Source organism: Didymella exigua (genome assembly GCF_010094145.1).
Source record: "Didymella exigua CBS 183.55 unplaced genomic scaffold M421scaffold_4, whole genome shotgun sequence".
NCBI lineage: Eukaryota > Fungi > Ascomycota > Dothideomycetes > Pleosporales > Didymellaceae > Didymella > Didymella exigua.
This window is the reverse complement of record NW_022984778.1, coordinates 393,584-405,942: the sequence shown is the minus strand read 5'-3', so window position 1 is coordinate 405,942 and position 12,359 is coordinate 393,584. Positions and strand designations below refer to the sequence as shown.

At 54.6% G+C, this 12,359-nt stretch overlaps 4 protein-coding genes across 4 annotated transcripts; all 4 read right to left on the bottom strand.

Annotated features, from left to right (window-relative positions):
- Positions 1 to 1,009: 1,009 nt before the first annotated feature.
- Positions 1,010 to 1,420, bottom strand: M421DRAFT_285418 (uncharacterized protein). Its single transcript, XM_033588962.1, has one exon. The coding sequence runs from the start codon at positions 1,300 to 1,302 to the stop codon at positions 1,096 to 1,098; it is 207 nt and encodes a 68-aa protein (XP_033452395.1). The 5' UTR covers positions 1,303 to 1,420; the 3' UTR covers positions 1,010 to 1,095.
- A 118-nt stretch (positions 1,421 to 1,538) lies between these two features.
- Positions 1,539 to 2,609, bottom strand: M421DRAFT_1810 (uncharacterized protein; the record flags this gene model as incomplete). The annotated part of the gene is made up of 1 exon (XM_033587889.1): positions 1,539 to 2,609. The coding sequence occupies one exon, from the start codon at positions 2,607 to 2,609 to the stop codon at positions 1,539 to 1,541; it is 1,071 nt and encodes a 356-aa protein (XP_033452394.1).
- A 956-nt stretch (positions 2,610 to 3,565) lies between these two features.
- M421DRAFT_1809 (uncharacterized protein) lies at positions 3,566 to 4,464 on the bottom strand (the record flags this gene model as incomplete). Its single annotated transcript, XM_033587887.1, has 2 exons — positions 3,566 to 3,820; positions 4,135 to 4,464. The coding sequence occupies 2 exons, from the start codon at positions 4,462 to 4,464 to the stop codon at positions 3,566 to 3,568; spliced, it is 585 nt and encodes a 194-aa protein (XP_033452393.1).
- A 1,920-nt stretch (positions 4,465 to 6,384) lies between these two features.
- Positions 6,385 to 10,218, bottom strand: M421DRAFT_98353 (uncharacterized protein; the record flags this gene model as incomplete). Its single annotated transcript, XM_033598603.1, has 2 exons — positions 6,385 to 7,154; positions 7,206 to 10,218. The coding sequence occupies 2 exons, from the start codon at positions 10,216 to 10,218 to the stop codon at positions 6,385 to 6,387; spliced, it is 3,783 nt and encodes a 1,260-aa protein (XP_033452392.1).
- Positions 10,219 to 12,359: the final 2,141 nt, after the last annotated feature.

Sequence of the window (12,359 nt, the reverse complement as noted above, 5' to 3'; positions counted from 1 at the left end):
AATTTGCGAACAGTCCACGCAGGAAGGATATTGAAGAGGATCAGGCGGCTTTCGCGGATGGGAGCAAGTTCAGAGTTGTCGCAGTTGAGAGCCCAAGAACAACAGAATGTTGAGATATTGCATAGGGTGGAGACTCTTGTACCGTCAGCTCCAGGTATTTCGGCTATACAGTCAACCGCATGGGCTCACACAAATATCCGTTCATGGCCACTACTTCTCCGTGGCTAGACGTTGTGCTATTTGAGTTCATTGTGCAATCTTCTACAACTCAATTCTTTCAGCAATTGTTTCGATATTCACGACCTTCCTTGACCCAAGGTCGTACTTGTCGCCAGCCTTCAAGAAGTAGAATCTTGACTCGGGCAGCGGCAAATTCTTCAACCCACTCCCCTCCCTCGACCAGAACCCCCCATCATAGAACGCCACATAAGTACTCCCAAACACATCTGCCTCATTCTTACTAATAACCAGCGCCGTGTCCTCATCGATAGCAATCCCCAGCAGGTCCGGATAAAGTCTCAGAATATCGAACAAATCAAACTGCCTGTTCCGCACCAGGAAATGCTGGTCAGTCGCCGTGTTCTTCAGGTACCCGAATAACAAGACCATCAAGATGCGCGATGCAAGAATGCCAACGCAGGTGCTGGAAAGCCCACGAACTTTTTGAGTCAAGCACCATAGAAGCTGTAGCACGCAAATCGTGATGAATATCACACTGTAAACATCACATTGTGGGCATCATCGTCTATGGAAGTCGACATCAAAGCACCCAGCTGGTGTTGAAGTCGGAGTCAGAGATGAGGGCAAAGTGGTGATTCCAGCAAAAGATCAAATGGGAAGATGTGTTGTTTTGACTGGGAGCTTACTCTCAAAGGCAGGATGCAACATATGTTCCCCAACATGTTTGTTCGAGTACCATTTCAAATGGACTTGCTTTCAGACCGTCCTGTCCGACATATACATACTCTTGACGGTCATCACCTATTATCTGTTATTATTCTTGGCTGGTGAGCGTTACCGATCGGAAAGAACCTAAAGTCACTGTCGTCTGTGCAAGAAAGCAATCATGGGGAAACACGATCACAAACATGGTATTCATTTTCGTCCTTGGAGACCAATCCTTTCTATGTCCGTAGCCATCGCACCAGCTTCAAGTCGGTGCTCCCAGTCCGGCTCCTGAACGAATGTGGGGTATAGGGGTATGAGGAAAGAGTAAAAGGCACAGAACGCAACAAGGGGGGAATACAACAACCAGAAACCACAACAGACAATGAGTCCGTCCGTACAAAATAAGTGCACCATACCTGACCAGCCCAACGTGTGTGTATGTTTCAATACTCTGATGAGAGGGTGTATTGCTAAGACAATTTGATGGTGAAGGGTGTATCGAGGCGCACAATGTGGGTAACATGCAAAAGCCAACCGTTGACCCGAGAGATCCGCTGTCGTAAATCGTCAAGAAGTTGGGTTTGTTTAGAAGTGTAAAGGTCGAAGAAGATTAAACAGGTAGAGGTCGAAGCAGGGGAAGGCAAAAGGGTTCAACCATCATCCTCAGGGTCATCGTCTTCCTCATCCTCGTCTTCCTCGCTGATACTCTGCTGCTGCGCCTTCGCCTTTTTAGGAGGGCCGGCCTTCAGCTGAGTCTGAGAGGCCTTGCGCTTAGGGCCTCCACTTTTAGCTTTAGGCGCGGGCGGGGCAGCGCTGTTCTCCTTGTTGTCGGTCTCGCCATCCTTGCCTTGTTGAGCATCCATTGCGGCAACCTCCTCGGCAGTCAAGAATCGACCACCAGGTCCACGTGGACGGCGCATAGCATGGTTGTGTCTCGACTCGTGCAGGTATGGCTTGCGACCCTTCGATGTAAGACGCAGAGCATCCTCAAGCTTCTGTCTCGCGAGACGGCGCTTGAGAATTCGGTGGAACTGTTTGGCGTTGACGTATAGCGGAGCTTCCTCGGCCTGCGCCCCAGCTACGAGCTCAGGCGACTGTTGGTGTTGCGGTGGCGCTGCCATTTGAGGTGGGACTGAGATGGACGAACGAGGTCCTACGTGACTCATCACGGGCTGGGGCTGCTGCATCGCAGGGCTGCTGATCTGGGTACTCATTCTGCGCTGCTGCATCTGTCCGGGTGTCATCTGGACTTGGGAGGCGAGGGGTCCAGCCATACCGGCGGACACCGCGGTTGGCGAGCGCGGGGCAGCGCGTACATCTTGCTTCAATTGTCCCCCAGCCATGCGCGGCGATTGCGCAACTTGTCCGTGCATCGCGTTCTGATCATATCCGTATGCGCCCGCCGGACCTGCAGCGGCAGCTGTGGCCATGGCCGCCGCTTGTGTTGGCGACATGCCGTACGCTTGGGGCATGCCTTGCATATACCCTTGCTGTGCGTAACTCATTTGCTGGGGGTGTTGCTGGTGCTGCGCACCAGCTTGGCCGTACCCCTGCGATGGGAGGATTGGCGATGTTTGTTGATACGAATGCATCTGTTGCTGTTGGGTGGGTGACGTTATCGATGGGTTCCCGGCAGCCGGGTTCTGAGCGCCGCCATAGGGCTGGATGTGGCCGGGTGCGTGCCCATGGTGGGGCTGTTGGTACTGCGCGTAGTCGGTCATGGTAGGAATATGTGATGTTGGTGTTGTGGGTGTACAAGGCAAACTCGACGCGCGCGACTTGGAGGCGGCGTTGTTGTGAGTATTACCTCGAATGCGCCACTGGCTGACACAGATGCAGGGTACTTGATCCTCGTGGAAGCCTCAGTCGTATACAGAAGGAGCCTCAATTGCGAGTGCTCGTGGCCTGCGTTGCCTACAGCGGGGTGTCGTGTGATTCGTAGAAGGGTATATGATGAGCGCGCAGGGACGCGACTTGGTTAATAGCCCTACAAAGGATGGTTGGAGGACGGTAGCCTAGAGCTGGGAGCGAAATTAGTACGCGATCCAATAAAGCGTGTAGCGAGCGTCTGGAGGCTTACGGAGGATTGACTCGGGCTTGATCGAATACTCGGTGGCTGATTTGACAGTGAGCTAGGTGGTGAAGGCTACTGCGATAGATGCGTCGTGTTGCTGATCAAGAGCGGGAATGGTGTTTCTAGGCGCGCAGTACAAGCTGGTCACGTCGCGGCAGAGCCGATGCTTGATGCGTTGTCAATGGCCACGCTTATGAGGCGAAGTGCTTAAGACGCGCACGGGTGAAGTCTCAGCGCAGGTCTTGAGGCGCAATGACGACGATTGGGTGCCGAGTCAGATCTGGGGCGATGCACTTGCACAGAATGCAGAGTGGACCGGCGATGGTAAGAATACGCAGTCTAAGGGCCCGCTCCGTGTGGGGAAGAGTCCGTTTCAGGGCTTCACCCAGTCAAAGGAGACTGCGAAAGATGTCCACACTGTTAAGAGTAACCGTCAGCTAGTCCGAGGCACAGGTACTCGGGCAATTGGAGGAGGTCGAGGGGAGGCATGTGCTGGCGGGCGGGCGATTGGAGGTGATGCGTTGGCAATGCAGGTTCATGCACGCCCATGAAGGCACTTACCGACTTTGATCAGCACTGCACATGCACGTCGCAAATGCACGCTTAGACGATTGCTGCGCGGGCGAGGTGACGCTGGCTGGCGTGGTAGTCGTAGTAGGACTCTGGTAGCGGTGTTGCTAGAGCGTGCTCAGATGGCGGCTCCAAGCTCAGTGCTTTTAAGGGCGACCAGCGACTGCGCAATGATATATTGTCAAGTGCGCAGGTGATGCCGGCGACAATGAAGTCGATCCAAGTAGCTGGCAGCGTGCGCGATACAAAGCCAGGCAGCGTTACTGAGCCGTGTGTTCCCTGTGTCTGCTGGGGCGCCGTTAGCAGGAGCGCATGGCAGGCCAGGAAGGCGCGATGGTATATGGCGCTGGGGCCAGCATGACAGCTCTGGGGGCGAGCTGCGCGGGCAGCGCTGCAGACGGTGCGCAATAACAATGCGCAAAGAACATGGCGGCGCGTCGCGAGAACATCAAACGACGACGAGATGCGCCAGACAGACAGGCGTGGTGGACTTACGGATGCAGCAGGCCGCAGCAAAGTTCAGTCACGAGATTTTGTGGTGGTGAGGAGCGCGACTCGCGTTGACTGGCTGAGAAGGCGGCAGGACGCAGCTCTTGTCTTACCGACGCGTGCGGATACTTGAGCGCACCGATTCTGCGACGGGCAGCACGCCGTGTGGAAGCGCCGACAAGATACACAAAGGTACCCGGTGCGGTTTGACGTGTTGTGACCACGAGCGCGTTGTAGCGCAAGACTCGTGATTCTGGTTGATGGATGGCTAGTCGTGGTGGTGCAGGATGATTGGAGAAGGAAGGAGAAGCTGTGGTTGGGCGCGAGAGGGAAAGGGCGATGGGCGGGGTTCTTCTATTCGCGGAAGGCGCGGCCTGCCGACAGGGATGTTCGCCAATGAGGTCAGCCACGGGCGTGTCTTTGGCGACGCCCCAGCTGCTCATGGTGCTGGGGTCTGTTGTGCGCGACCATGCTGCACATCACGGCGGCCTGGGCGCGCATTGATGTTCGATCATGGCGATTTCGCGGAGCAGCTTCTCAGGCGCCTCTCTTCTGGCTCGGAGGGACTCAGAGCGCTGCCACAGACAAGGGAGAGGAGCCGGACGTCATGGGTCGGCGCAGAAGCGGGCAGCAACAGAGCGGTCAGCCCGAGGGGTACGCAATATGCAATTGAGTCCGTGGCAGGTGGACGCGAATGTGCTGCTCAACACTCTCCAGCCCGCAAGGCCTCGCGCTGTGCTGAGCGCGAAATAAATGCACATCCGACAGACAAATCACAGTCGCACATCGCCGGAAATCCCGCGCGCGTAGCCAACGTGATCCCGCAGCGCTCAAATCCGCTGTGAGTCCTCGCGGCCGATTGGCGAGCCGGTCGAAAATTGCGGCATGCGCGCACAAGCTCCATGATGGACCAGCCTCAACAACAGACACTGAATGAATCTGCAGCGATAGCAAACATAGTGGCCGTCGGTATCACTCGGGTCAGACAGTTGCGCCGTGGTCACAGTCGCACAGGGCACATGTTTACCTCGCCAGCGCAAAACCTGCCTCTGCGTGCCATACCGCAATCTGTCAAGGATTCCTCAGTGCCCAAGTTTTGCTCCGCAGCTCTGCCCTGAGCTCTGTGAAGGCAAGACGCGCCGCCTCGCGCTGCTGCTGTGCTTCGCACCCCTTATCGAGCTGCGATGCTGCCGTCTGGCGTTCATTGGCTTAGCAGCCGTCTCGTCGGCGTCTCAGAAGCATACAACGTCAGCACGATGCTATGCGGCTTATTAGCCCGCACCTGAGCGTCTAAGCTTCCGATCGTCATCCTGGGGCCAGCGCGCACATGGATGAGGCGTGTTGTTGGGCGCAGATCGCTCAGACGCCTCGTCCAGCCGGCATGCCTCCGCTGGGTCAACCTTGTGTGCAAAGGTGGAAAACCTCCTGTTTTGACGTGCTGGACAAATCCTATGAACAAAGCGCAATGCTCAGGAATCAAGTCCCCAACCTCCAGCCTGCCTTACTGCGTCATCCCGTTTACAGTCCACCGTGTCGAGCCGGTGCCATCCCACCATCTTGGTCCGGCCGACAAGCATGTGAAGTCACACCGACGATGACAGCGTAGGATTGATGCTGCGTCCGAGGCCATCCCACCATGTCGCAAGAGGAAACCTTAGGGAAGAAACCTGCGTTGTTCGAGAAGAGCGATCGGCATGCCTTTGTCGACAGAGCGTATTCAGCAGCGGCTGTTGATGGTGCTCGTGTTGAGTCTTGACCACATGCCTAACATGTCTGTCAAGGTGGAAGGCTTGTGAATCCCAGAAGCTTTGTGCAATCTTCGTCTCAAGATGTTCAGTGAAGGTCCGGGTCAATAGTTGGCTCACCGACCAGGCTCGAGTACTCGAATCTATCTTCGATGTGCATCATGCCTTGCCTCCGCAGGGCACACAATTACGACCCTGACGGGGTACATTTGAACACAGCAGCGACTCGTGCCAGCACGTGATCCCTGATTTCAAGAGGAAGTGGTGCCACCGCTGCTGCTACATTTAATATGTTGCACGCGATCGAGTACTGTATTGCTCGCCTTACGGATTACGGCACATAGCCATCGCGCATAACACAAGAGGCAATGCTTCCGGCAAGGTACTTCTCAAGATACTTCGAAGCGTGTTACATCAATATGAAAAGTTTGATGGTATGTCATTCTGCACTATGTCTACTATGATACACAGCCGAGTGAAGCGTAAGCGAGAGTGTGACCGCCAAAAAATGCAGCAGGGATATCGTTAAAACGTGTAAAGCAAAAGTCGTCAGGCGTAAATTCTACTGAAATCGCAGCGTAATCCCCTGTACGATCACGATCCCAAAACGCAGGCCCGTCACTGTCCTTGGTATTGGTAATTCGGTTGGTGTTGGTTCGCCAGGTACTGCATACCTTGATACGTCCCTACGGGTGCTTGCTGCTGGTACGGCATCTGCATTGTTGGGTCGAAGCCTCCTGTGATGTTCTGTTGATCAGGTGTAAAGTAGCTGGGGAACGCGGTAGTCTCAGTAGGAGAATTTGTGAACATTGCCTGCTCCTGTTGTTGCACTGCAGACATCGGGCCCATGTTGAGGTATGTTGAACTCTGCATATTGAATCCGTCGGTGTGTACCAGAAGCGATCTCGGTGCGTTTTGCAGCCCCGGATAAGTCTGATTAGAGTAGTGGATGTTGTTTGCAGCGTAGGCTGTATAGCCACTTTGTGGTTGTGGGACCATTTGGGTCGGAGGATATGAGTGCATCACGTTGGCGGCTGCCTCTGCCAGGCTGCCTGATGGGACTTGGACGAAAGGGTCGATCCCTGGCGCATAAGTCGTGATCGGAGAGTTCTGCGAAGGACTGCCACCAATTGGCCTTCGAGCGAACGCGGCCGATAGCTTGCGTGAGTCCGGTGGCTCTTGGACGGGGCTGATGATAGTGTCCGCGTTCAGGATCTTCTGCTCGACCAGTGGAAGTATAGGCATGCTGATCTGCTCCATATGTTTCGCCAAGTGCACGGTGAGCTTCTTCCAGCTGTTGCAAACGTTGCCACAGAAACGGCAAGGCTCGTCTTTTGGTTGCTTCGTGGTGTCTCGACGGCATCTTTCTACGACCGCCCAGATATCGTCTGGTTGATAGTTAGCACTTTCCTCACCAAGCTCATGGTTGTATTACATACCTGAATCGCCGCTTGCTGGCGGATCCTTGTTGGAAGCCCGACCGGTCCGCTGCTTTGGTTCAGCAATCTTGTGCTCCCGGACAAGGTGCTGCACAAAGTTGTCCTTGCGGAAGCAGGTGTGATTGCAATCTGTGATGTTGCATGTCCAGTTCTCAAGCTGTCGATGCCGCTCATTTTCGTGACGGACCCAGTCAGCCTTACGCTTGAAAGACTTTGGCTCCTGGCAATTGGGAAAGGTACAAGTGAAAGGCTGGACATCTTCGTGTACGTGCTTGGTCCAGTCCGAAGGCTTGTAAAATTTCTTCACCTTGAAGCATAGCGGGCACTCGAACTCGGCCGGAAGGCGTTTCACAGGCGGCAAAGGAACGCCAGTGGGAAACTGGGCAGCTATGACCGCGCCCTCGGGAGGGAGATCTACATCGTCATTCTCCTCTCCTGGGGCTGTGATTTGGAAACCGATGAAAGGCGCGTCGGGGTCTTTGTTGCCCGCTTTCGGCGGGAGCTGCTTGGACTCACCTCCTAGTTCCGTGCAGAACTCTTTCGAAGGGCAATTCTTGTTTTGCACAACGTTGATGTGCTTAACACGGAACTCAAGAAGCCGCTTGTATCTTCTGATCTGCTCCTGCGCAACGCGCTCAACCATGAAGTCTGCTAGACGAGGATTCAGCTGGCGTGCGTGTGTCCGGAAACCTTCCTGATCTGGAATAATGAGATTAGTGCGGACTTTGAGGTCCATAGTGATTGCTTCTCGTTCGCCGTCCTCATCATCCGCAGCAGGGCTTGGCTGGACAGACTGCTTTGTCGCTTCGGTATCTGCTAGCGGCGAAGCGAGCATAGGCATAGGCGGCCCGCCGTGCTGGGTCATGAGCTCGGCAAGACCAAACGACTTCCCAGAATCACCTCTACTTCTACCAATGTCACTTCGGCTACGGCTCCGCTTGATGACGTTTTTGGCGCCCTGGTACCACGGACCCGATGTTGCAGACAGACCAAGAGAACCAGAAGGGATACCTTCTTTGCTTTTGTCGCTAAGATTAGTATTTACCCTGGGAGACTTGGGTCGACCCCAGCTACCAATGCGTTTTGGCCTCTCGAACCCGGGGTCTTTCGACGGATCTGAGCCCATATCTGACGACTGCTGCACGGGTATACTGCCCTTGCGCTTGAGCAGGTTGCTCGGAGTGCGTCGAATGTTTCGCAGGAAACTGGGGCGGCGCTGCCTGTCATCACTCTTGCGAGGCTCGGGTTCTATGAGTCGTGCAACGCCTGGCGAGCCTCGAATGCTAGCAAGATCAGGCTCACTTAGCCGGCGTGAGCCAACAGTGGCAGCGAGAGATGCTGATTCAACATCCTTTGCTCGTTGCCAAAAGCGCATCATTGCTGCATTCGATGTGGGAGGCTGGTAATGGCTCGATGTTGTTGATTGCTGCGTTGGCGCATCCATCCATGGTTGAACGATGGCATCTGAGTCGGGGCTCGGCTCTCGTGTAGTAGGGAGGTACGAGCCCTCTGTTTCGTCTGCGTGTATGTTTACCGAGGCTGGTGGAGAGTGCGATTCATAATCTTCATCATCGTCGTCGTCATCGCTGTAGTCGCTTTGCTCATTGATGTACCTGGGACTGAAGTCATCGAGATGAGTGCCTACACCGAGTGCAAAACTGCCATGAAGGGCTTGGCGGTTGGCATCGTTCTGGCTCTTTGCGCGACGGCGTCCGTTGTGGGGTTTGAGGTAGCTGCTTGATGGGCCTACATCACCTGCATCGCTCCCGACTTCGCTCTTCGTCAGCCAGTCTTGAACTTCACGCTTCTTCTCCATCCTCGCCCGACGCTCAGCGATCTCGTCAAGACTAGGTACCAAAATGTTGTCCATTGCTTGACGATCGTTGGGACTCAGTCCTGCCCGGCCTTGACCACCGGTGCCTAGCCATAGTTTGCCCTCGTTCCGTTCCGTCCCCCGATACACTGTACGAACGTGCGCTTGATCAGACAGATCTTCTTCGTCAGAGGAATCATTTGGTGGGTACGGGGAAAGGTGATTGCCAGATCGCCGGCTGCTGAGACTTCGTCCGCTCATGCCCTGACTATGGTCAGAACGCGAAGGGGACTCCTCCCTACTATAATTCTCCACTCGCACAATAGGACTTGTCATATGACGCGTGAGGCGACGCGGACTCGCCAAAGACATAGGTCCAGGGCTGTTCGTCAGAGGCGGACTCTGCAACGGCTTCCTTAGTGTAGTGTGCTGTGTCTGACTTGTTAGATTGGGAGGCGTCAGGGAGCTCTGGCTCTCCCCAACAAATTGCATCGCTGGGAATGCTGGATCCTCGTTGCCTGTTGCCGGACTGGAATTGTTCGTGATGCTTGGCGATATAAGCTGGTTCTGGTGACCGTAGATCCCGTTGTTCGTTGACATGAGGTTTTGGGCGTTGTATGTGTTCAGTGTACCAGACGTCAAGAGAGACGTGCTCACATCTCTTTGGGGAGGAGAAAATGCTGTGGAAGAAGGATCTTCAGCGAAGTTGAGGTTCGAGAACGACTCATCAAGATACTGGCCGTTGAAACTCGATGTTGTGTAATTGCTCGGGTACGGATTGAGGTCGCTCGAGTAACCAGGATCCGGACTGAGGTGGTCTGCCGAGTGCGATGGTGAGACAGCTTGGCCAATGCTGCTGTAGGTTCCCGGTGAGAGGCTCTGCCCTTGATTGTATGCGTTCAGAGGGTATGAGCGACTGATCATTTCAGGATGGAGTGTTGAGTCGAAGGAGGACCCAACATTAGCGGTGAATACAGAGTCTTGCCCCGGCGTGGTTGATGACGGGAGGGTCATCATCGAATTTTCGTAAGCTAAGGCTGTAGGCTCCGCCGAAAAGGAGAATGCGCCTTGCGTATCTGGCAGCAGGAAATTCCCAGTTCCAGTTGCAGGCCGATAAGTACTGGCAGGCGCATCCTCGAAGTGGCGGTGCTGACGCCGCTGGCCATCTTGTGGCTGCATACGAGCGTCGATCGCGTTCATGGATAAGGGCTGTGACAGCTTGCTAGGCTGGCAGATGGAACAGGTGGTCGGTGAGTAGAAGAGTGGTGAGCGACGGATGTAGTCAAGCACACATCAAGGGATACCTAACGTGACTTCGATACCCGGCGATCAAGAAGGCATAGTGCTGCCTGAGTACTGTGGTGGGATTATTCGAGAGGCCAGCGAAACCAAACGAATAACAACAACAGAAGGCGGCTCAACAGCGCTTCAAAATGGGCAAACAGAGTACAGAGAGGCGACTCAGGTAGGTAATACCTCTGCACGGTTAGGTACAAGTGAGGCTAGCCTGAGGCCCAACGTTTGCGTTCTGCCTTGCGCAGGGTAGCTGCTGCAGTGGTAGAGGCGGTGTCGGCTTTCCGCAGAGTCGACCACTTTACGAGAGACCGGAAGTAGGAAAACGGGGAAAGCGCGCGTGCACTATAGCATTAATGCGTCAGTGAGTCGGATGGTAGGCGAAAGCAGCGCAAGTTTCGTGTAGTGGCCGATGTTGCTGCGGCGGGCTAGAAAGCCTCGAGGCTGACTCCGCGCTCACGATCTCCAATGCGCTGGCAGGGGTTATTGAGACGGATACCTGCTAAGCAGACGGCTACGGCGATTTGAGAACAACACGGTTGTCCAGCTGGTCCCGACGAATGCTGGTGGAAGAGAGATCGAAACAAGCGCGTACATGCAACGGGAGCTGCGAGCTTGAGTGGCAGCCCTAGAGTGAATCTGCCTGACCGGTTCTTGGCGCTTGATACAACGGCAAACACAGCCCCCAGCACTCTAAAACGGGGCAAGTGCATCAAGTGGCTATGCTCGACTTCGATGCAGGCGATGCACTGATTGCAAAGCGTAGGGCTGCTCCGTCGTCACAGTGCGTTATGGACTCCACATCTTCGTGTTTCAAGCTTTTTGCTTGCGCATTTACCGTAGAATCTCAGTTACTCCGTACTTTGTTTCCCGTCACCAGAATATCGGCTGGCGCTTAGCCTAGAGCTCGTAGCCAGTGCCAACAGGTGCTAAATAAAGACGAGCCAAGCTTTCGTTTGCGGGTCAACTCGATCCTTCCATATAGAAGTACCTTGTGTAAACTAAGCCGGGAGAACTCATTGCGCACGAAGTGCTTGAGTGCGTGCCAAACATTTTATCAGATTATGCTTGAGCTTCAAGCTCCAGATGTAGCGAGGCCGAGTTCAACATAGGCTCCTGCTAGCCATGTCGCGGATCTGGGCTGGCTCAGGACCGATGCCGACTCCCGGGGCATCTTGTGGGGCAACATAACGTGATGTTGATTCTCATCTCAGGAACACTTTGAGATAACTGACTGATGGTCGCAAAGATACTGATGAGCATTTTGGCCATCGCGGCCAATTGCGGTGGGTTGATGCTCCTTCGGGCGCTTCGATACTAGGAAGATGCACCGACCGACATGCAAGCTAATTGTGCTATTGGACGCCTGAGGATGATCCAGGCGAGACAGCTTTTCGGTTTCTTTAGAGACTCTCGTCAGATTCACAGAAGGGTTGACGTCATATGGCACGTGGTCAGAGACGGGCACCAGAACGATCGTCCACAAATAGTGAGGCGCCTTTGTCGTTGTCCGCAATTCAAGCAGTGCGGTCCTAGGTACTGTCAGACACCTCTCCTGCTCGATCGTCAGAAAATTTGACCGAAGCTGCAGCGAGAGCAATCTTTCAAGGCTCGGTCCAGGGTAGCAACAATCAATAGCGGGGCATCTTGCGGAGTTGGAGCTGCTGTTGGGAAATCGAAAGCCGTTGATTGACGGACGTGAGGCTCAACTTTAGCCGCGGTCATCTGCATCTGGAACTTTTTGTTCGACAATGCCGGCAATCGCAACCGCATCGACTAGACCCTTGATGTTCGGCGGAACGGAGACTAACCTTGGTACTCCACAGCTCCAGCTTTGCCCGCAAAACATGGCTCGTCTCCAGAATGCAGATTTATCTTCGCCTCTCTGCTCCTTGACACCACAGACGTCTGCTCAATTTTGCTGCCCTGCCACCTGCGTGCCCGTGTCCCCGCGCGTCGCCGTCCGCGTCTGCATGTGACAGCATCACCAGACTAGCGACCAGCACACGATTCGAATTCCTCGAGTAGTGATACATCACCACTGAATG

Bases quoted from the DNA above. Each gene is read 5' to 3' on its own strand.
- M421DRAFT_285418 (XM_033588962.1), bottom strand. From the start codon at position 1,302: ATGGTGCACTTATTTTGTACGGACGGACTCATTGTCTGTTGTGGTTTC.